Source organism: Ochotona curzoniae, unplaced genomic scaffold (genome assembly GCF_017591425.1).
Source record: "Ochotona curzoniae isolate NIBS_2020 unplaced genomic scaffold, NIBS_Ocur_1.0 contig_1274, whole genome shotgun sequence".
Classification (NCBI taxonomy): domain Eukaryota; kingdom Metazoa; phylum Chordata; class Mammalia; order Lagomorpha; family Ochotonidae; genus Ochotona; species Ochotona curzoniae.
Genome location: NW_024465023.1, coordinates 27,716,914 through 27,741,349, shown reverse-complemented (window position 1 = coordinate 27,741,349; position 24,436 = coordinate 27,716,914). Strand labels below are relative to the sequence as shown.

Sequence of the window (24,436 nt, the reverse complement as noted above, 5' to 3'; positions counted from 1 at the left end):
ACATTAACTCCTTATTAGATGGGGTTCACAGATACCTTCTCTTCCTTGTATTTTCTCTTCTTGTTTCTGCTCCAGAAATGCATTTCTTCTCAACTCTGCATTTTGCAATATTAGTCATTCTCCACTAATACATTTGAGCCTCTTTTTCATTAAGTATTTTCCTTTTGAGGAAATGATCTCTGTTGCAGTCTTTGCTAGCATATCATCTGCTTTTAAGTTCTGCATTGGATTTTTATACAAGATAGTTATTTGCTACATTCCCTGAATGTTTTTAGTATATTGAGAGCAGGGACTAATTTCATTTTGTTTCTGTTTTTTGCTTTCACAGTGCTTGCATATAATAGATACTTAGTAAATGGAGCTCTAGATGAAGATTACATTCCTACATCTTGTGATTATTAATGATTTAAGTGCTGAAACTCTGACATCATTTTCTTTTCTTTTCTTTTTTCTTATAGGCGAGAGCTGTTTTGGCCAAAGTTGGCTATCCTGAGTTTATAATGAATGATACTCATATTAATGAAGACCTCAAGGCAGTAAGTGCTAAATTTACTGTACCTTTTTTCTGGCAAGTTTTACTGGTCTTGTGCCCTTCAACTAACCCAAGTCTAAGCAATTCAACCTGGTGGTGCCAGAAAGCACCAACTTTTGATTAATTTGCTGGCTAGATATGAGCTTTAATATGCCAGGCATATCACAAGATTAAGCACAAATTCTAAATAAAGGATGTGTCAGAAAGAATGCATAACTGAATGGGTACCATAAAGTGAATGGACTTGGATTTGGCTTAAGTTAATCACAAATGAAATAATTAAGCAAATTGAGTATGTTACAATTAATGAGTGTGTTCTAATGGTGAATGCATTATGTTTGTTGTTAAATACTTTTTATTCACTTCACTCAGAGTAAATGAATGGTAATAAATCTGCCTGCTGTGCATTCATTTCATTAAACTTTATGAGCATTTTGGTGAGCTTAGTACATGTACATATGATGCTGTAATTTATTTCCAGTTGGACTGTACGTTCACAGTAAGTTACTGATAGAAGCAGTAATAATGTTTTTTGTTCTGGTATCCTGGGACATGTTTTTCTAACAGGTATATTCATTGCAGGGTTTTTTTTAAAATAACATATTTATATAAAATGAGCAAATTTCACAACACCAGTTTAGAATAGTGACTCTTCCCACTCTACCCCCTCCTGCCTGCATTCCCCATCAGATTTCTCCTTCCTTCCTTTTAAAAAAAATCACAATGGCATATTTTCATCTCCTATTGCAGTTACAGTCTTAAAAATCTATTAGGTAAAGATTTCAGCACATAGTAAGTAGAAAGAAACCTCAAGAGAATGGACAAAGTCTGTAAACAGTAATAAAATCACAGAATATCATTCTCATTCATATCTATTACCTTTCTTATGCTTGTGTATCAGATGCCACAGAGCAGAGAAAATGCATATTTTTTGAACTGGTTTGTTTCACTGAGCATAATGGTTTCTAGTTACATCTATTTTGTTGTAAAAGACAAGACTGCCTTCTTTTTTATGGCTGATAGTATTTCATGGTGTATACATATCACATTTTCTTTATCCAGTCATCCATTGATGGGCATCTGGGTTGATTCCATGTTTTCACTCTTGTAAATTGCAGGGATATACAAATAACTCTCTCATATACTTATTCATTTTGTTTAGGTAAATTCCCAGGAGTGGGATAACTGAATCATAATGGTAGCTCTATTTTCAGATCTCTGAGAAATCTCTAAACCATCCTGCTAATGGTTGTATTAGTTTCCATCCCCACCAGTGGCAGATTGGGGCACATTTTGCCAACAGTTATGTATGTATGTACGTATGTATTTTTAAAGTTCTTGGATGATCATCACTCTAACTGGGGGATGATGAAACGTCATTGTGGTTGTTACATTTTCCTGATGCCTAGTGGTCCCACCACAGGCCTTTCTAATCATACCCACTGTTTTTTCCCTTCCTATAGACAAATCTGCTGAAAGAGTTTAAGCTCCTCAAACACCCCCTCCCAAAAAAAAACCCAGCTCTTTGCTGTTCACTATACCTTTTCCAAATAATCTTTTGAAGTTTTTAAAGTGATTACAGTTCTGAGGTTTAGCTCTTTCCTTGCAACCATGGTCCTGTAAGTGTAAGTCTGTCAGCAGTCTTAGTTTTGCGGGTGAACTTCCGAGTTTTCGAAGACCTTTCAGAAATGAGACCAGGTTTCAGTTTGGAACTTTCTTCATTGGCTCGGAGATAGGACCTTCCAAAGGATTGATCCAATTGCTCTGGAAGAAAATATACTTCACAGCAGCTGGAAGCTTGGTTAGCCCAAATGCCTCTATGCTGTTTTTGCGATACTGAAGATTCCATTATTATTATTATGGCAATTAAAGACACTAAAGTACTTGCCACATTCATGTAGCTTCTCTTTGAATGCTCATGGTGATCTTGGGAGGCATATGGCACCTGTGTCCAGCTCCCAGAAAAGGAGGTGGAGACTTGCAGAGCTCCACTGATCTCCCTGGTGGCCTAGGCAATGATGAAGTATAGGCTCAGAAAGCTCTGTTTGGCACTGGATGGTACTTGGGTAGCTACCCTAGAGAAAGCAGCGCTGGAGTGGAGACTTGCTGGCAGCTGCTTCTTCAGAGTAGAGGGGATGTCATATTGCGCAGTGAGAAGAGTGGAAACTTAGGCCATGGCCTGTCTTTGAATGGTACCTCTTCTACTTCCTGGTGGTTTGATCTTCTGTGGGTCACTAAGCTTCGATTTATCTTCTTGCTTTTCTGGATACTGATGGTAATAACAAAGGCTTGGTATTTTGGGGGGAAGAATTGATAAACTTATACAAATGTCAGAACACCTGGAACCTAGTAACCTTCCTAGAATGGTAGCTTTATGGGACAGGACAAGAACTATTGTGACAGAAGAGCAGCACCAAGGCACAAAATATATTGGAACAAACTGGATAATAACAATGTGTGGTTGGTGAGTATTCCAACTTGGGTTGTGAAAGAGAAGGCTTGAGCGGTAGTTTGCTGTAGTGGTTGTGAACATAGGCCAAAGTGTCCGAATGCCAGTCCCAGTCTTCCACTTACCACCCATGTGTCCTAGAGGAGGCTATATGTCCACACAGTGCCTCAGTTTCATCATCTGCAAAATGGAGATGGTAACACAATTTAAGATACTTTTTGCACCAATGTAAACATACCTCTTGGAAGTATCTTCGTAGAACCACTATGAGGCTCTAATAACAAAGTTCAAATCTTTTGGGATTTTAGGATAGACTGTAACACACAGAAACACAAAATCAGTGTTACATATGGCATCCTCAATGTGCATTTATGAAAGATTATTTTAGTTTTGGAAAAGTCACTATGAATTAACTCAGGCAGGATCCAGGTCCCTCAAATTGATTTAAAAGGCTGGACAGATGGAACAGTCCCAAACTTTAATCAAATAAGGCAGTATTCCCAGCTCAGGATACTTAGTTGATCAAGTTTTGTTGGCAGCCTGTGACTGCCTAACTTGAGAGCCCTAAATTTAAGGAGTCCCTGAAGGCAGTGTCTTTGGTGAAAGGAAACCAGATGCCAAACAGAATGCGATATTGATTTTTATGTTTTTTTTTCCCTTCAAGGCTTGAGCTGAGGACACTAGATACCATAACTTTTAAGACTCTCTCTTTTTTTTTAAGTGAACAAATGATTTTCATCTGACTCCCTGCCAAGATAGACACAGTTATATCCAGGATTTCCTCATGCTTTACAAAACCATTTGTGGGGAAAATACACATATAGAGAATAAAAAAGGCACTGGTATTCAGAAACTGATAGAGAAGAAAAAAAAAACCCATTCTGAAACTAGGTAAGGGTGATGTGATGGATTATAACAGTACCACTGAGGTTAACAGCAAAAGGACTGAAATATCGTTGCTATACAATGGTGCTGTGCTTTCAGTTTTAAGAAACAGGGTAGATAAGGACTATTATAGAGCTATGGAGAAATTTCTGGTAATGTAAGCTATGTGCGTGAGAGGTGTTACAAATGAGAAACAGCCTGCTACATTTGACACAGGTGAAGATATGATTCATCAGGTATGAATCAACAGTAAAGAGGAGGATACTCTAGTTTCTCTTCAGATCGTATAAATCTTTTGCCTTTTACTAAAGAGAGACTAGGTGATGGATCCAATGGAGGTCAAGGAGAATGGTTAACTGAAGTTAGGTTCACATAGTGATAAGAGCAAGTGAAAATGAATTGAGAAGCAAATGTGAGAATCAGCTCACTCTTTCCTCCTTCTGAAATGGATGAAGTAAACTGACATCCTCTGCAAAGCATTTTGGAGCAGCAATCTTGTGTTCTTTAAGGACAGCCAGAAGGATGTAAATGCCTGTGTATGAACTGGCAACAGCAGGCAGGAAAGCATTCCATTTGCAGATTAGCATCGTAAAGGTGTACTCCATTTCATTGATCCTTAATGGAAGCAGTCTCAAACTAAGTTTATACTAATTTTGGAAAGATTATACTAATTTTGGAAAGCACACTGGATATTCCAATCAGGAATTAAATATGTGAAATAGACCACAATGCAAAAAGGGGAAGATGAGGTAAACTAGATATTAATAGCTTCAGAAAGCAATGTCAGTTCTGAGCTCAGGAGCACAGAAGGGAAGAGGTGATGAAACTGACCTGGAAGAACAGAGCCACTTCAGAGCTTGGCTGTTGAGGGTCAGCTGGAAGTTCCACCGGGAATCTTTGTCAGAAGGACAAGAGGGGGCTGGGGAGACGGATGAAGGGAAGACAGCAGTAATAGGGACAGCCTTTCTCCTGTTGTTAGGTGCAGGAAGCCTGTTGGTTAAGGATCTTGGTGAGCAGTTTCAGAGCCCTTAACACTGTAAAGCAGAGAGGAGGGGGCCATGTAGCTGAGAGACCAAAGGACAGCATCATCAGGCATTTCACTCCTTTTTGTGAAAAACAGTGGGTAGTCTTCATGTCCTGCCTGCTCCACTTCCCATCCAGCTCCCTGCTTCTGGCCTGGGAAAGCAGTGGAGGATGGCCCAAAGCCTTTGGAACCCTGCACTTGCTTGAAAGACCTAGAAAAACCTCCTGGCTCCTGCCTTTGGATTGGCTCAGCTCCAGCCATTGCAGCCACTTGAGGAGTGAACCAGCAGATGAAAGATCTCTTTGTAAATCTGCCTTTCAAATCAAGATAAAATATTTTCAAAAATATAGTTCTTTACAATTTAGTAAGAAACAAAAAGCAGTTGCTTTCATCTCTCTCAAGTGAGCCTTGGCTACTGTGGCTCTGAAGCTGAGTAGCCATGCATGCCCTGGTGTCCACCAGCCTTCTAGCTAGACCCCCAGAATGCTCTGACATCAGCTTCCATCCACTTTCCTCAACTGGCTAGGGTTCCCTTTGCTGCCAGCCACCCTAGCATGGAGGTGGGACACTGCTTTCATGTGCTGCTGTGCTTCAGCCTGGCACTCCTTCAGACTCAGCTTCTTATAGCTGCTGTGACAACTGCATCTTGTACCACATACCATTGAAAATTCTGAAAAGCACTCCTACGTGTAGATTTGTCTGTACACATTACATATGGGCAACACTATCTAAATGTACCCATCTTATGTATTGCTCTGCTGATTAAATAAGGGAAAACTGTAAATAAAAGATTTGAATTCCATTAAGCATCCAATAAATTCTAAACTTTTGTTTGTTTTGTTTTTACACATCATTTCTCTGTGTTCTACCTCATTGGTTTCTCTTTTGGATTCTTGAGATTTTTGTTTAAAGATTATTTTTGTTGGAAAGATCGATTTACAAAGAGAAGGAGAAACAAACAGAAAGATCTTCTATCCGTTGGTTCACTTCCCAAGTGGCCGCAATAGTCAGAGCTAAACCAATCTGAAGCCAGGAATTTCTTCTGAGTCTCCCACACAGGTGCAGGGTCCCAAGGCTTTGGCCATCCTCTTCTGTTTTCCAAGGCCACAAGCAGGGAGCTGGATGAGACGTGGAGCTGCCGGGATACAAACTGGGCCCCATATGGGATCCTGTTGGATGCAAGGCAAGGATTTAGCCACTGAGCCATTGCACTAGCCTCTAACAACTTTTTTTAAAAATAAATATTGGAAAATATTTCTGAGTATGTTCAAATGGATTGAAGGTAAGGGAAGGTGACCTAGAATCCATACTCTCACTGCCGTATGTAGTGTCTTACAAACATGTGCTTACTCAATGTTCAGACAAGCTGAACACATTTCCTAGATCTAGTCCTACTTTGATGTTGGGTTGCATAATAGCTTTGTTTTTTCCTTTTAGTGTGTGTTGTTGGATGCCTGACATCTGGAATAGGATTTCTAACAAAGGAAATCCAGTTTCCCTTGAATTTTGTGATTTGGACAGCTATTCCCAGAAAGTGACACAAGAGCCCCAATTTCTTTCCTAAAGGTCACTTAATTGAAAAGTCAAGAGGTAGAATTGATTCAACATCATTTCGACTTGACCTAAATTTTCTCCAGTAACTGAAAAGACAAGAGGCTTTTGAGCCAATTATTGTCTCTTGCAAAGTTGAGGGTTATTTATTTATTTATTTTTGTCAGATTACAAGTACTTTGAAAATATTCAGGTGCACTGATTCTTGTCAAAATGTCTACAACAAAGAGAACTTGCTGAATGGTTTTCTAGCCTTTGAATTTTTTTCTCTCAAGGACCTTTTAAAATATTTGATATTGTCAAAGTATTATCACATTTCAGAAAATTTTGGAGACAGAAAAACAAGATGAAAAAGTACCAGTAATATTGATGCTTGAATACAAGAATACGTACTTCTTTTGGGTTGCGTTATTTTTATTTGTGCTAGCTATAGTTAATGTTTACATATAATTTTGTCTTCTGGCCCTTTGAGATTATAAGAATGTTTTGTTACTGTCTTCTGTAGCCTTATTGCCATTACTGTTGCTGCTTTATACTATTTCAGAAAGCAAGCTGTCCCATGATTCACTTCAGTACTTGTTTATACTTTAGTCTGCAGTTCTTCCCTTCTCCCCCTGCTTGATTGTACTCTTCCTACTGAGTTGTTAGTTTGCTACTTCGGGCCATTGTAAGGAGCATTGGAACTAAACAGTTGGTAGTCTGTGGCTTTGCTCAATTCTCTGTCTCCTGCTCTGTTTCCCTTCTATTACAGGAGAATGACAGTGACTGGCTCTACTCTGTTGCCTAACATTTAACCTATCCCACTGGGGGAACAAGTTGCTCCCATCCCTGATTCATGCTGACTGGGAGATGTGATATTCTAGCTCAGGATGCCCCGCATTCCAGCCTGACTCCTGCACTTGCCAGTGAGCTAAGGTTGGCCCTGCTCTGCCCACTCCACCCCCCTCCAAAGCCACCCCACATGCGTGCAGACAGGTGGAGCTACCCTGCCTGAATCACATGCTCATGGTTTCCTACTTAATATCTGTGTACCAAGCTGTCATCCCCCGCCTAAAATGGAACAAGAAACTCATCATTAGCAAACTTTTCTAATACTACTGATATTAGTCAAGCAAATTAATATTTTTGAAGGAAATTCCTTAGAGAATCTCTCACAAAATGTTATATACCTAAGAGCATATCTGAATTTATATCAGTTATTCTAAAGTTTCTGGTAGAGCTGTATTGGGGGAAAAAAGCTGGAAAACCAGGCAGTTGTTGAGCACTGGACATATTTTTTAACACTGTGATCTGGGAATGCCAGTTAAAATAGCTTCCTAAATGAAGATGCGTACTTCTGAGACTAGGAGGAAACTTCTATCTTAGAATAAAATCAATGATAATACTTATTTTTATAATGAAGCTTTTCGAGTAATGCATCAATATGTAAAACAATATTTTTGAATATCACTGTTTTTAATGAATGTTCAATGCATTGCTGTGTTGGCTTGATACATGAACACATGCATTTTAAATGGGTAAAGCAGATTTATTTTAAATTAGATGTAGTCCTGGTTCATCTAAACTGTTTTCTCTGCTTCTTTCTTCCTCCCTGGATAAAAACTCTATCTTGAAATAGAGTCTTATCATTGCTATGCATTCTTTTATGCTTTTCTACATAGACATTTTTCCATAAACAGAAGTTGGTATTGTTTTGCAAGTTTTAAAGCTTTAAATTCTCTTATACATACAACTTGCCTTTTCACTTGGCATTGCTTTTGAGATTATTTCATGTCCATGCATACAGAATGTTCCTTTAAACTGCCATATTGTTTTCTATTATGTGATTATACTCTGATTTATTTATCAGTCTCTGTCCCTGCCCAAGCAGTTTGAGGAAGGGACAATTGAAAGTCAGAGCTTTATAATGTGTTGGCCAAGCAGAACATCCAGGATGCCAGGAATCAATACTTTAATTTCTGCCGTTCTCCATGTGTTTTCACTCCTTTTACTCCTTTCTTTACATTTTGGCCTGGTCTCCTGCAAACAGTTGTTAACATGACTCATTAACAGAAGGTTCTCCATAAAGATAATAGATTTGTTCCACTCTATGTATAGAAAGAACTATAAGGGAGCTAGATATTGACAAAGAAAATGTCAAATCTATAGCCATCAAATTGTATGTATACATTCATATCTATGATATAATGTCAATTTTTTTTAAAGATTTATTTATTTATGGAGTTATGGAGACAGACTGATTGATTGTTGTTCCATCCGGTAGTTCACTCTTCTAATGGTCACCATGGCCAGAACTGGGTTGATCTGAAGCCAGAAGTCAGGGGCTTCTTCCAGGTCTCCCATGTGGGTGGGTGCAGGGGCCCAAAACTTGGGCCATATTCCACTGCTTTCCCAGGCTGTAAGTGGAACAGCCAGGATTTGAACCAGCACCCATATGGGATGGTGACACTGCAAGTGGAGGATTAGCATGACACATAATTATGCCAGCCCTTGCCTGTAGGTATTTTTTTGTAAAGATTTATTTATTTTGGAAAAGCAGATTTACACAGAGAAAAAGAGATAGAAAATCTATCTGCTGATTCACTCCCCAAATGTGCGCAGCAGCCAGAGCCAAGCTGATCCAAAGCTGTGAGCCAGGAGCTTTGTCTGGGTCTCCCATTAGGATACAGGGTCCCAAGGTTTGGGGCTGTCCTCTATTGCTTTCCTAGGCCATAAGCGGGGAGCTGGATGGGAAATGGAACAACTGGGATATGAAACAGCATCCATGTGGGATCCTGGTGCTTGAAGGTGGAGGATTAGCCAGTTGGGTCATTGCACCAGCCCTGTGCTTATGGGTGTTTTTTTTTTTTTAATGTTTATTTATTGCTTTGGGATTAGAATTGTGGGACTGGGAAAAGAAGAAGATGAAAGAGAGAGAGGGAGAGTGAGCGAAAAAGCTTTTCCATATAGTGGTTGTATCTGCAAATGACCACAACAGCCATGGCTAAACTAGGGTGAAGCTGGGATCCAGCACCTCCATTAAGGTGGTTGGCAGGGCTCAACTGCTGGGATCATCTTCTGATGGCCTTCCAGGGGCAGTAGGAGGCAACTGAAAACAGAAGTGATTCTCTACTCCAGCAAGGCCTTACTCCATCACTCCAGAGGGAAAAAGCCTGGCGCATCCACAACCCCGATTACGACAACACACACGCTCCACAAAGTCCCCACCTACCCAACAAGATGAGGTTAACACAATAACTGCCAGACTTATGCTATGCTTAATAAGAAATGCTTATGAGAAACCAACAGATAGGTATAGATATCCCACCACCTGCAGCTCCGACCATATGTATCATACCTTCTAACAAACCGACAAACCATGAGATACAAAAACGAAGCAAAATCCCCCTAACAACATCAAAACCCCCCCCCAGCATTCCCAACTCTCTACATATTAAGCCCACAAGAGGGTCCAGATCCTCAATTTAATCGCTTGCCCCCCACACAACCAAGGCCATTATTCCTATTCAACACTACAATCACCAAATCCATCGCAATGCACATCCGGACTTTCCAACCCCCAACTCCACCAACAAAACCCCACCACCCCCACCCTTCCCCCCTCCCCGCTTCACACCCAACCTACTCCAACAATATAATAAAAATAAATACAAAAGATCATACCCCGACCCTGAATGATCCCACTTCCTCAAACAATACAACCCCCATATAACCTTCAAACAACACGATTAATGAGCCACATACCAAACACCAAACTATCCGATTACGTCTCCAAAATTATAAACCATCTCAGAAAATATACCCGCCGTAACCCAACCCATTGAACCTTACCAATATGCCACTCGTTACTCCCCACCCACCAGGCGATACTTTCAATCCCCGAACCCCGCCCCCATCGCCATCACTTTTTTTCTTCATGAACATATGCCGATTACAGTAAATTGGATTTTAACATTTGACTAAATCATCATCTATAAGCTAAATGAGGTTTCAGCTGACTTAACTGAATGGTATTAGGAGAAGCTTATGTGGCAAATAAATAAAATATGCATTTTAGAAAAGACCAAGGGCTCCTGAGCCACGAAATTTCAAACCTACAATAATAGGTTCCGTAAAGGTTGAAGTAGATTTTTCAATTATGAAGTAATGAAATGCGTTGTACATGTCCATAACTTATGTTGCCTTTTTTAAAAAACTGTGATCTAGAAATGGCCACATTGATTTTCAAGAGTTGTGTGTTAGAAGAAAATCGCTGAGATTCGATTTTATGGCTTTGTGACTGCCAGGTGAAGCAGCAAGAATGGAGAGATGGTGTGAGGGCCCCAGCTTCTCGGCTTGCTGCTGCTTCATGCAGAGATGTCTTGTTTCAGAACCATCTCTGATGTTCACTTGCAACAATGGTGTTGTGCTTTGTTTCACCCAGGTCAAGTTTTCAGAATCTGACTACTTTGGCAACGTCTTGCAGACCCGCAAATATTTAGCACAGTCTGATTTCTTCTGGCTAAGAAAAGCGGTTCCAAAAACAGAGTAAGTACTTTCTAAACAAATAAAAAGTGACCTAGACAAATAAGGTGGTGAGAAGTGGAGTCTTGGGATTCTGAGTTTCCCTGAAGTCAGAGTAGCTGGCTTGCCAGTTCTCTTACTTGGGCAAAATCTGTGTTGTCTTTGCCAACCCTTGTTTCTAATATTATAGGGTTTGGTTCCTCAGTCTCATTATGGATTCCCTACTCAGCCTCAAATCATATTAAAAATAAGGCTTATTAGGATGCAAACAGTATAGTTATTTCTAGATCTAGTTGTGACCACACACGTATATATGCATGCATATGAACACACATAGAACATTTTTTTCTGGATTTTCACTCTGCCAGTAACTTTTGAATAATACTTTCAATGAAAAGCTTGATTAGAAATGCAGAAGTAATTGTAAGTTATGAAGCAATAAGGTATTTGTTGAGATAATGTGTACAAACTGACAGATACATTATTTCCAACCAGTAGTGCTTTTGATTTGTTGGTCTGCTCAGCTACCTATTGGAACTTTCCCACGGGTAAGGAACTTTCTTTAGGACCTTTTGAACATAAAACCAGTGAACCAGCTGCAATTTCCTCCTCTAGAAAATTGTTGATAATGATGATGATAATACAGTTATTCTGTGTTTACAGTATTCCAATAGTGCTTTATAAAATTTTAATTCATTTTATCCTCCTGCTAATTTTGTGTGGTGTAGATGGTAACATCCCTGTTTTAGAAGTGAATAAAAGGCTTATGATGGAGACATTCTTTAGCTCAAGGTTCCCTTCTTTTTGTTCTGTCTGCTACTGATCATGGGGTCATGCCCTGTTTTGCTATGGCCTACTTCTCCATTGCTTATTTTCTGTGTTCTCCAGACTGGATAATTTCTTGATCTGTTGTCAATTTTGGAATTTCCACTTATGTATTTTTTATGTTTCTATTTCTCTGTTGTGATAATTTGTTGAATCATTTTTATCCTATTTCCTATGAATTATTTGAGTAGTTTCTTGTAGTTATTTCAGCTTATTTATTTGTTTATTTAAATTTTACTTATTTTATTATTATCATTTTATGATACAGTTCCATAGGCCCTGGGATTTCCCTTATCCCTTCCCCAATTCTCTCCCCCCTCACTATGTTCCCCTACATGATTGCACAGTCATATGTCCATTGTACATATGTCCATATGTACATTGATACACAGTCATATGTCCATCATTATGGGCATGGACAATGACAAACAATGTCATATAAACATCAAATAAGAATTCTGGAGTATCAGTACCACATAGACTATAAAATATTATATTGCATATAAAATATGTATATTACATACTAAATGATACAGGTATTTCATGCTAATGTAAGCTTTAAAAATTTTTTGACAGGCAATAGTTTTTTAAGTCATCTGCTCCACTGACCCATGTTATCACATTATCTCTTGGTTCTATAGTGTTTCATTCTCAATCTGTTGGTTGCCTCTTCACTTTGTTGATCATTTCCTTTGCTATACAGAAGCTTTTAGTTTGATGTAGTTCCATTTGTTTATTTTGGCTTTGACTGCATATGCTTTTGGTGACTTTCCTAAGAAGTCTTTCCCAATTCTTATCTCTTGGAGAGTGCTTCCTATGTTTTCTTCTAATAGTTTGATTGCTCTGGGTGCAAGTGTAGTCCCTTGATCAATTTAGAGCTGATTTTTGAATAAGGTGCCTGGTACGGATCTTGCTTCTTACCTCTGGTGGGTGCTATTCAGTTGTCTCAACAGCATTTGTTGAAGAGACCAGACTTTTCCCTTAGCTTATTTTCAGTTCTCTTGTGAAAAGATTAATTGATTGTACATGTGTGGGCTTCCTTCTTAGGTTTCTATTCTGTTCCATTGAACTCTGTTTCTGTAGCAATACCAGACTGTTTTGATGACCACTGCTTTGTAGTATGACTTGAGGTCTGGAATTGTGATTCCCCCTGCCTGATTTTTACTCTTAAGGATAGCTTTGTCGATTCGTGGTCGCTTATGATTCCTTATGAACTTTTGGATCATCTTTTCTATTTCTGAGAAGAATGTTGTTGGGATTTTGATAAGGATCATGTTGAATTTGTATATTACTTTTGGTAATATGGACATCTTAATGATGTTGATTCTGTTGCTACAGGAACCTGGTAAGTTTCTTCTTCTTTTAATGTCGTCTACTGTTTCTTTTTAAAATATTTTGTGATTTTCATTAAGGAGATCTTCCACATCTTTGGTTAAGTTAATCCCAAGGTATTTGAGATTCCTCTCCACTATTTTAAATAGAACTGTATTTGCAATTCTTTCTCAGCTGTGGAATTACATGTATACACAAGTGCCATCAAATTATGTTCATTAATTTTGTGTTCTGCTACCCTGCCAAATTCTTAAGAGTCTCTTGATTGATTCTTTTGATTCTTCTATGTAGTGAATCATGTCATCTGTAAAATTTCAATTCCTCAGTTCCAATTTGAATTCTTTAATTTGCTTTTCTTGCCTGATAGCTCTAGCAAGGACTTCCAATACTATGTAGCAATACTATATAGCAGTGATGAAAGTGGATAAACTTATCTATTTCCAGATCTTAGTGAAAAAGTTTCCAGTCTTTTCCCATTTAGTATGATGTTGGCATTAGATTTTTCGTGAGAGATGAAAAAGAAAATACAATAACAGATACCTTGGCAATACATAGAATTATTAGGAACTATTACAAGCAATTATATGCCAACACATCAGAAGACCTAGGAGAACTGGATAGATTTTTGGACAGATGCAATCTATCAAAACTGAATCAGAAGTAAATTAATAATTTAAATTAATTTTGTAGACTTATATCAAGGACTGAGATTGAATCAGTAATGAAATCCCTCCCAACCAAGAAAATCACTGGATCAGATGACTTCACTGCTGAATTCTAGCAAATGTTCCAAGAAGAACTTGCCCTAATCCTCCACAAACTATTCCAAATAATAGAAAGGAGGCAATCCTTCTAAACTGTTTCTATGAAGTCAGTGTCACCTTAATACCAAAGTCAGATAGAGAAACAGAACTACAGACCAATATCCTTGAATAAATATAGATGCAAAGATCCTCAACAAAATACTAGCCAACAGGATCCAACAGCGCATTAGGCAGATCATTCACCTGGACCAGGTGGGATTCATCCCAGGCATGCTTGGATGATTCAACATTCGCGAATCAATAAATGTGATTGACCACAGCAACAAATTGAAAAATAAAAACCATGTGATTATCCCTATAGATGCAGAGAAGGTATCCGACAAAATCCAAATCCACTTCATGCTAAAACTTTAAGATTGGCATAGAAGGAACATTCTATAATGCAACTAATGATTTTTAGTTTCTCAGTGGCAAGGGTGTTTCACAAAGCTTGTGGAAAATATGATTAAAATATAACTTCATTGGGCCCGGCGGCGTGGCCTAGCGGCTAAAGTCCTCGCCTTGAACACCCCGGGATCCCATATGGGTGCCGGTTCTAATCCCGGCAGTTCCACTTCCCATCCAGCTCCCTGCTTGTGGCCTGGGAAAGCAGTCGAGGACGGGCCAAAGCTTTGGGACCCTGCACCCTGTGGGAGACCCAGAAGAGGCTCCTGGCTTCGGATTGGCATAGCATCGGCCATTGCACTCACTTGGGGAGTGAATCATCATCCTGTCTGCCTCTCCTCCTCTCTATATATCTGACTTTCCAATAAATAAATATATCTTTAAAAAATATATATATATATAAGTTTATTTAGATACAAAATTGTTGAAATTCTGCATAATTTTTTATGATGCATGGTTTCAGGAAATTTTTGAGCACCACTCACAGAAAGGTCATTGGAGATCTATGAAAATAACCCTGCCTTTTATTGTATGACAGCTGTTCAAACCTGTGAAACATTTTAGTTTTTCTGGTGTTTTTGTGGATTTTCCGGGTCTTTCTAGAAATTCCTTTATATTGGAGATGCTACCAGCTTGTTGATTTTTAAAATTTATTATTCACGCGGATATGTAGCAAGGCCTGGGTTTCTAATTCAAAAACTCTTCAATGTGTCATCTTTAATATCACCAGAAGATACTGACAGCTTATTGGGTTATAATAATCTTGACTTTTTAATTTTTGATCTGTGCTTTAGACAAACACTAGCTTACTTTGTAGTTTTAGGCAAATTGATTCTTTGCAGTCTTCTGTCAGCAGACCACAAATAACTGTTTCAGCAGGCTTTAAAGTCATTACTAATTGGGGAAAATTCTTCATTATTGGAAATTAGTACATCGTTTGTAATTCTTGTTTCCTCAAATCATATATTTATTTTAGGAAAATATTAAGAAATTTAAGGTTGGGCCCGGCGCTGTGGCGCAAGTGGTTAAGTCCTCGCCTTGCACGCCCGGGATCCCATATGGGCGCCGGTTCTAATCCCGGCAGCCCCGCTTCCCTTCCAGGTCCCTGCCTGTGGCCTGGGAAAGCAGTCGAGGACGGCCCAAAGCTTTGGGACCCTGCACCCGCATGGGAGACCCGGAAGAGGCTCCTGGCTTTGGATCGGCATAGTATCGGCCCGTTGGGCTCACTTGGGGAGTGAATCATCGGACGGAAGATCTTCCTCTCTGTCTCTCCTCTCTGTATATCCGCCTTTCCAATAAAAAATAACAAAAATAAATCTTTAAAAAAAAAAAGAAATTTAAGGTCATTTTTGCATGACATAAATTATATCAGGATCAGTCTCTTACTGGTACTTTTCAGTAATTGTAGGCAGTTGTAGGTTTCTGATACCTGTCTAATTGACATCTTTGGAGTTTGAGAGTTCATGGGTTAATCAAGTGGGAATAATTCTGGAGTAGCTCTACTACACTAGTTCTCTTTGAGCAGTAAATTATGGTTATTTTTGCACAAAGCCCTAAAATAGTATTTTGTTTCTTTGTGGGTTTAGGAGATAAATATCCTTTATCTTGCATTCTTGTGGAATCCAGTTTAGCTGCACTAATGTTCCTTAAGAAGTTTCAAAGGCAATGGGAAATGCCAGCAAAAATGAAATGAATTGGGTGGTCATCCCTGAAGGTACATATTTGGGGGTTGGTTCTCAGAATTGTCATTTCATCAGCTTGCTTAAAAATAGAGGATTTACTTTACTGGTTGGCTTGAGTCAAAAGTAATTTCTTTCCCTTAGGATCTCTTTCTTTGATAGAAATGATTTTAAGCCAGCTACCCTATTAACTGGCTCTCATTCTGCTGTGACCAAACATGTCTGGATTTTCTTTATCTTTTGAAAAATATGTAAAAAAATACGTGGAATGTCTGTAGCCTTTCCAATAATATTTGCTTGCAAAAGTATTAAATGAGTAATATAGCCTGTAGGGTATTAGTAAGATATCAAGAAATACTGTATGAGTTTTTTATTCCATATTCCCTAGAATATCTTTAAGAGTTGCTAAGTAAAATATGAAAGTTCAGCCCAAGGTATGCCTATTTTATACAGCCCAAAGAAATAAGGATACCGGTATTTTCCCCTTCAGATTATTGTTTGCAGTGCTCCATTCTGTTTATGTGTGCCATTGTGTGGTGTAACTCCAGCCACATGTATGTGGGGCTTGAAATTTATAGGAGACTGCTCCCTGCCTTGTCAACTAAATCTTCCCTCAGACACAAGTAGCATGGATACCATAAAGACATGATAAGAAAAATGTAAAGCACTGAATGTTACTATTTAAGTAGATACATACTTGCACACAGGAATAAACTGATTTTAATAGATTTAGTGCTCAGGACATACTATTTGGAAAATAGCATTAGCCTATAAGGACCATAAAACCTTCTTGACAATTGAACTGTGCAAAATATGATGTTTCCATGTCCCAGTCATCTAAAAAATGGGTATACTAGGTAGGTATCAATGATAGAAGATTGGTGCACAGTGTGGAAAACACTTCACTAAGGGAATTGTAGTTTATTAATTTTCGTAGACAGTTATGTTGAGCAAACACAACAGTTTTCTGGGGGTAAATTCAGACTACTGGATAGGATTTAGTCTGGACAGCCAGCTTTTTCAGGAGTTATACAGTTATTCATCACTGCATGACAGTGGGGGGCTCTCATTTAGAAACTAAAGCAGCAGCAATCCTTTATCTCTTATAGTTCCCGGGGTTGTGTGGTTCTTGCAGGTGTTTTTTTCATGCATGTTACAGACAGGTGGAGGCTGAGGCTCGAGTTGTGATAAAGGCTGCCTTTCTCATGTGTGTGGTAGGATAGGGGGCTTGTACGCTAATACTTGCCTCCATATGGCCTCTCCAAGAAAGCAGAGCTTGTGTAGGCAATTCTAGTCGATGGTGAAATGTTAAGCAGTAAGTTGCTTGAGAAAGAGGGAGAGGGCAGGAAGAAGGCATTTGTGTATACCCGGGGAAGGTTGTGCCTCCTTTAGTTGTCTGACCTTGAAAGTCACACATTTCTATTGCATTTTATTTTTTAGAGAAAGTCACTGAGGATAATCCATAATTAAGGGGGGTGGCTAGGAATTTAGGCTGCGATTCTTTCTTTCTTTCTTTCTTTCTTTCTTTCTTTCTTTCTTTCTTTCTTTCTTTCTTTCTTTCTTTCTTTCTTTCTTTCTTTCTTTCTTTCTTTCTTTCTTTCTTTCTTTCTTTCTTTCCTTCCTTCCTTCCTTCCTTCCTTCCTTCCTTCCTCCCTCCCTCCCTCCCTCCCTCCCTCCCTCTCCCCCTCCCTCCCACCTTCCTTCTTTCCTTCCTTCCTTCCTTCCTTCCTTCCTTCCTTCCTTCCTTCTTTCCTTCCTTCCTTCCTTCCTTCCTCCCTCCCTCCCTCCTTCCCTCCCTCCCACCTTCCTTCTTTGCTTTCTTCCTTCCTTCTTTCCTTCTTTCCTCTCTCCCTTCCTCCTTCTCTCCTTCCTTCCTTCCCTCCCTCCCTCCTTCCTTTTTTAATCTTTCTCTCCCATTCTCTTTTCTTTTTTCCTTCTTCTTCTTCTTTTCTTTCAAGATTTTTTTTTAATTGGAAAAGCAGATTTACAAGAAACAGAAAAATCTTCTGCCTGCTGGTTCACTCTCCAAATGGCTGCAGTGGTTGGAACTGAGCTCACTGATCCGGAACCAGTAGCCAGGAGCTTCTTCTGGGTGTTCTGCATGGGCACAGGGTCTCAAGGCTTTGGCCCATTCTCTACTACTTTCCTGGGCCACAAGTAGGGAGCTGGGAAGTGGGGCAGTCAGGATATGGACCAGTGCCTGCATGGGATCTTGGCACATGCAAAATGAGGATTTAGCCACTAAACCATCGCATTGGGCCCAGGACTCCATTTTGTGATGAGAGAAATGTGAAACACTTTGCTAATACATTAAGATGAACAAAGGTAGCCTCACCTTAGAGGATAATAAAACGAAATATATGTAAAGTTGGTTATAATTACATGTACAAAATGCTTAACATCTGGTTTATAATGGGCACTGAAGAAATCAAAGCATTGACAACAGGCAAAATGTACTGGGACAGCCGCCGAATACCAGCTCTAAGCGTAATCCAGGCTCCAAATGTGTCCTAGCAGTAGATGGTGCAGTTACAAATCTGAAATCAGGTGTGTCCGCTTCAGAAACTGCATTGGATCTAGTTCAGTGAGTTAATTGTTTGATTTCTCTGTTGTGTTCTCATGTGTCTGTCAGCATTGTCCTTGGATTACTCTTACCCTAGCACTGTATAAGTTTATCCTGTGCCAAAGGGAGGGACATTGAGAGCGGTGGGACAAGGTCTGAGAATGGGTGCTGTCTTATTTGTGTATTACTATGGAGTGCAATGTTATTGAGAAGCAACATTAAGATGTATGGAAATTCTTCCTATTGATGTACAAATGACTAGGTTCTGTAGCGAGAGTATCAGTTGCCTGTTGTTTGAATAACAGATTGCTGCAACCACAGAAACTTTGAAAAGCACCAACTCCTTGTCTCTGCTTTGGGGCCAGGGAGGGGGTGTTCACAGGTGAAACTGAGGCATCAGCTCGTTGGGCTTTTACAGACAGGCAGACAGGTAGCTCTGGAAAAAATTCTCCACCAGTCTGATTCAGTTGTTTGGCCAATTCCAGTTCCTTGTGTTGTAGAACTGGGTCCTTACTTCCTTGGCTGACTGACTGTCCCAGGAAGTGGGTCTTTGTCACCAGGAGCCTTTCTTTGGTCCTTGTATGTGGATGACCCTCATATCTTAGAGCCAGCAGCTGTGTCCTGCATCCTTTGTACCCTTGGAATTTCTCTGACTGCCTGGTGTTGCAGTGTTTCTTTTCACCTCTTTCTCTGCTGTACAGCTCTGATTCTAGCTACAGAATAAAGTTGCATGCTTTTAAGGGCTCATGTGATTAGGACTACCCAGATAACCAAGGATGGTGTCTCTATTTCATATTCCCATCCTTCCTTTTGCTGTGTGATGTGACATTTTCATAGCATGCAGGCATGAGTGAGTGGCCATAGCTCTGTCTATTGCAAATAGCAGCATTGGACCAATAGAGGTATGTTCCCTTCTACTCACTTCTTCAGGAAACTAGGTCACCCACTTAATTTGTGTGAAGCACTTGGGCTTAATTATTATACTGACCCTACATGTAAAGGAAAGGAATATGAATTTTATGGAAATAAATCTTGGTTTCAGTGTTGACAAGAGATGAGTATTCTTTCTTGATATCCAATGATTTCTTGAACATAATATAAGGATTAAGAGAATTTGAAGTCAGACTAGACCTGGCACAAGTAAATTATACTCATAATCTCATTATCCTCATCTTTAAAATGGTCTCATAATTCCTATAGTTGCCATGTGGCAAAGTCTATTAAAGTGCTTGGGAATCAGTGCTTAATGAGTGTTATGTAAAGATGATAATAATAATAATTCAGTGGCATGAGAGTACTTCAAAAAGTTCATGGAAAACAACTATGCATGGATTTAAAATTGCTATGCACCAAGATAAGCTTGTTTTTAAGTTCCATTTTTCCACAAACTTCTTGAAGTGTGCTCATTTTCATATTTCTTTTATAGGTATGGAAAATGCATGAAAGGACCTACTAGAATCAGTGGTTGAGTTTCCTACCAGTCTCATATTGGCTTTATAAATTGAATTATTAGTCTGATAGAATTATTTTATTAGACATGTGAGTAAAATGATAGCTCTGAAAAGGTTTTTTTTTTTTTTTAGCATTTTAGCTTAAGATAAATTATTTGCTTTTAATCATAAAATGTGTATTGACTGAAACTCACAACCATTTAAGATGAAGAGTGGCGAACTATAGTCTTTTAAATCTTGTGTACAGCCTGTTTTTGTAAGCCTGTAAGCCAAGACTAATCTCTCTCTCTTTTTTTTTTTAAGATTTATTTATTTTTATTGCAAAGTCAGATATATAGAGAGACAAGGAGAGACAAAGAGGAAGATCTTCTGTCTGGTGATTCACTCCCCAAGTGACCACAATGGCTGGTGCTGTGCCAGTCCAAAGCCAGGATCCAGGAACTTCCTCCGGGTCTCCCATGAGGGTGCAGGGCCCCAAGGCTTTGTGCTGTCCTCAACTGTTTTCCCAGTCTACAAGCAGGGAGCTGGATGGGAAGCTCAAGGCAAGGACTTTAGCCACTAGGCCATGGCACCAGGCCCAAGACTAATTTCTAAAGACAGATGTTTGAGGTTGATTTGATGGTTGGAAGCACAATTTTAAATCTTTTTAAAATAATTTATTTATTTTTATCTGAAAGCCAGAATTTACGGGGAGAGAAGGCAAGACAGAGAGGCCCTCTACCTGCTGGTCCACTTCCCAAATGGCCACTCTGACTAGAGCTGAGCTGATCCAAAGCCAGCACCCAGAAGCCTTCCTCAGGTGTCTCACATGAGTGCAGAGCCCTAAGACTTTGGGCCGTCTTCTGCTGCTTTTCCAGGTCACAGGCAGAGAGCTAGATGGAAAGTGGAGCAGCTAGTACACGAACCGGCTCCGATATGGGGTTCTGGCATCACTATACTGGCTCCTGATTTTAAGTCTTAATTAAATAAAATGTTGTTCTATTCCATTCTTCCCATTCCCTTGTCTTTCTTATAATTATTGTGCTTGATTATTATTACTATTTCAATATCAATACAATTTGTCAGAAATTTTATCTCATATACCCACATAATACTGACTTTGCTTTTTTATCTACCCAGCCTAAAATGTTTGCCATCTGATGCTACATACATTTTTATAATAATTCCTGATCTAAGCCACTTATTCAGTGTTTAACATGAATGTGTAGGGATGGGCATTGTGGCACCACAGGTTAAGTTACTACCTGCAATGATTCTATCTCATAGGAGTGCTGGTTTGAGCCCTGGCTGCTCCACTTTCTATCCAGCTTCCTTCTAATATGCCTGGGCAAACAGTGGAGAATGGCCTAAGTACTTGGACTCCTGCCACTCATGTGGGGGAGCCTGATGGAATTCCACATTTCTGGCCTCTGCATGCCCAGCTCTGACTTTTGCAGCCAATGTGGGGAGTGAACCAATAGATGGAAGGTCTTCCTCTCTCTCTGGCTCTGCATCTCTCTCTGTCTTTTAAATAAATAAATACATCTTTTAAAAAAGCATGTGAATGTGTAGGCACTTCATAATTGCAAGGTTCCACCAATATCTAATGTAATATCTTAGTTTTAAGTTAAAAATTAGCCTTAGAAAGTTTCTAACTCAACTGAGCCTAGTGAAGGAGGCAGGTCCAGCTATTCAGGCTCATGACACTTAAATCAACTGGCACTTTGTACTGGAGTAAATGGAACCCCCACGTAGCATTGTTATATTATATTCATCTTTTGTTAGTTTACGTTTATGTTGTCAACAATCCAAAACTTTTGGGGGTAGGGATAACATATCCTTGGTGGTGCAGATTAGAGACACAACTATCTGTTGATGCTTGTGCAAGTTCTGGCAAACTTCATCCTGTTGCTGTATTCTCATCTCTGGGGAGAGCCCTTTAGATTCTACAATTTCTCTTGCAAGTTTTTTCAAATGCACTGTTGATAACTTTTCCCCTTAGGTCAGTAGTGGTCAACCATCATGATTATCTGCTAATAAATCCACCCACGTCATGTTTGTCTTTGCTCCCTCTAACCTGGATAATGATGATCATTGTGTGGTATTTTGTTCTATAGGTGGTTTACAAATCCAACAACAGTCAATGCATTCTACAGTGCCTCTACCAACCAGATCCGTGAGTACTGACTTCTTCCCCTGACTCTGAGGAACAGTATGACATTCTTTATACCCGTCCTTCCAGAGGGACCAAGAGTGTTGGTGAAGGCAGTATGCTTTCCTGTCCTGTTTTCCTCATCACATTAGTTTTTTTTTTAATGCTCTATGTCACCACCAATTGATATGCTTTCCTGTCCTATTTTCCTCATCACATTAGTTTTTTTTTAAATGCTCTGTGTCACCACCAATTGATAATAAATGCAATCGTAATGAAGTTTACCATGAAGAGGAGCCAGCTTCCACTTTGTTTCCATAATAGTCTTTCTGATTCTGTCCGTACCATTTTGAGATCCCCAGGATAAATGGAAAAAACTATAGAAAACTGAGCAGATTATATGAGAGTTCTCCAAGAATTGTATGGAGAAATGAAATAAGGTAAGTTTGGTGAAAAAATTTGAAATCTTCATAGTTGTTTTTAAACAATATGAATTTCCATGAATTTTTTGAAGACTCATTATATCTGAAAGTCATTTTTCTTTCACCGTGATAAACACTGTTTCATTCCCTTTTATATAAACTTTTAAATGTGTCTTTGTAGAATCTGAGACTGTCCGTAGATAAGAAAGAAGTTCAGACGTGTTCTCACCCTTGGTTACAGTGTCTTGAGTTTTTTTTTTTTCATTATATATCTGTGTACATGCAGCTATTAATGCTGTGATAAAGTTTTAAAATTTTTATTGCTGGTGGCTTGGCATAAATAAAATTCTGACAGTACCCAGCATTGGCGATGAGAGTGTGTGCACACTGCTGGTGAAAGTATAAACTGGACCGCCCAACTTGCAGGGCCTTTTGACAGTATCTGGAGAAGTTGAAGAGGGTACTCATACTGTTGACCATCATTGACATGCCTTGGATTTGTCTCAGTGCTGGGATGGTGATGTGGTTCTTAGATGAGCAGGAATAGTATCATAGAGAAACTAGGAAAAACGAGGTCAAATGTATAGGGAAAGAGAAGAAAATAGTGGTTAGCAGGGTACATGTGGGTAGATAAGGAGAGGAACCTGGGGAACTGTAGGTCAAATGATATGAAGTAGCAGAAAAGGAAGATGAACAAGTTGAGAGATCTAATGTAGAATATAAAAACTATAGCTATTGTATCAGGATGTGGCCCTTCTCTTGGCTCCCTGACTCTAGCTTTCTGCTAATGCAGATTCTAGAAGGCAGCAGGTGATGGCTCAGGTAGTTGTGTGCCTGCCACCTATGTGGGACAGCTGGATTGGGCTCCTGGCTTTTGGCTTTGACCTTGCCCTGCTTAAAAATGTGAGCATTTGGGGAGTGAATTAGCAGATAAGAGTTCTGTCTATCCTTCAGTCTCCATCTGACTCTTAAATAATAATAAGCAATAGTGTGTCATGTTCAGGCTTTCTTTTGATAAGATTTTCATTTCTTTATTTGAAAGAGTTAGAGAGAGGGAGAGGTAGAGACAAAGAGATCTTTCATATGCTGATTGACTCCCAAAATGGCTGCAAAGCCAATCCTGGGCCAGGCCAAAGCTGGGAGCTTCATCTAGGTCTTCCACATAAATGCAAGGGCCTAAGTACTTGGGCCCTCTTCTGCTGCTTTTCCTAGGTATATTGACAGGGAGCTGGATGGAAATGGAGCATCTGAGATATGAACTGCCACTCTATGGGATACAGGCATCAGAGTTAATGGCTTTATTCACTACTTCACAGTGCTGTTTCCAGGATATTCTAAATGAGAAGAATGTAGCTACTTTTGCCACAGGTCAGGGAGGAGAGGGTGATGATGATGAAAGAGAAATGACAAATGTGTAAAATGATAAATATATTAATTTAACATTCTACTTTATTTTTTTTTAACATTTTACATTATATGTATATTATAACACCATGTAGTGTACCTTAAACACAATATAATTTAATAGCAAAACAGAGACAAGAAGAAAAGGAAATGAAAGGAAATGAAAATTCCTGGGACCTCCAAAGCATATTGAAGAGAGAGAGAGATCTTTTATTCCCAAATCATTGCACTGGCCAGGGCTGGGCCAGTCTGAAGCCAGAGTCAGGAGTTTCATTTAGGTCTCCCATGTGGGTGCAGGGGTCCAAGCATTTGGGCCATCTTTCGCTGGTTTTCCAGGTGAGTTAGCAGAGAGATGGATTGAAGATGAAGCAGCTGGACACAGATCACTGCCCATACGGGATGCCAGCACTGCAGGTAGAAGCTTTCCTGCAACACCACAACACTGGCCCCCTCAAGGACTTTTACACGTGGCATAAC

The 24,436-nt window shown here is 39.4% G+C and overlaps 1 protein-coding gene across 1 annotated transcript in view; it reads left to right on the top strand.

The window, feature by feature from the left end:
- The window catches only part of PHEX (phosphate regulating endopeptidase homolog X-linked), a 190,010-nt gene that overhangs the window by 123,438 nt on the left and 42,136 nt on the right, over positions 1 to 24,436 (top strand). The window contains exons 13-15 of the mRNA XM_041002049.1: positions 459 to 536; positions 10,865 to 10,968; positions 22,099 to 22,157. Coding sequence (XP_040857983.1) covers positions 459 to 536; positions 10,865 to 10,968; positions 22,099 to 22,157 — 241 coding nt within the window. The remainder of the gene's footprint in view (positions 1 to 458; positions 537 to 10,864; positions 10,969 to 22,098; positions 22,158 to 24,436) is intronic.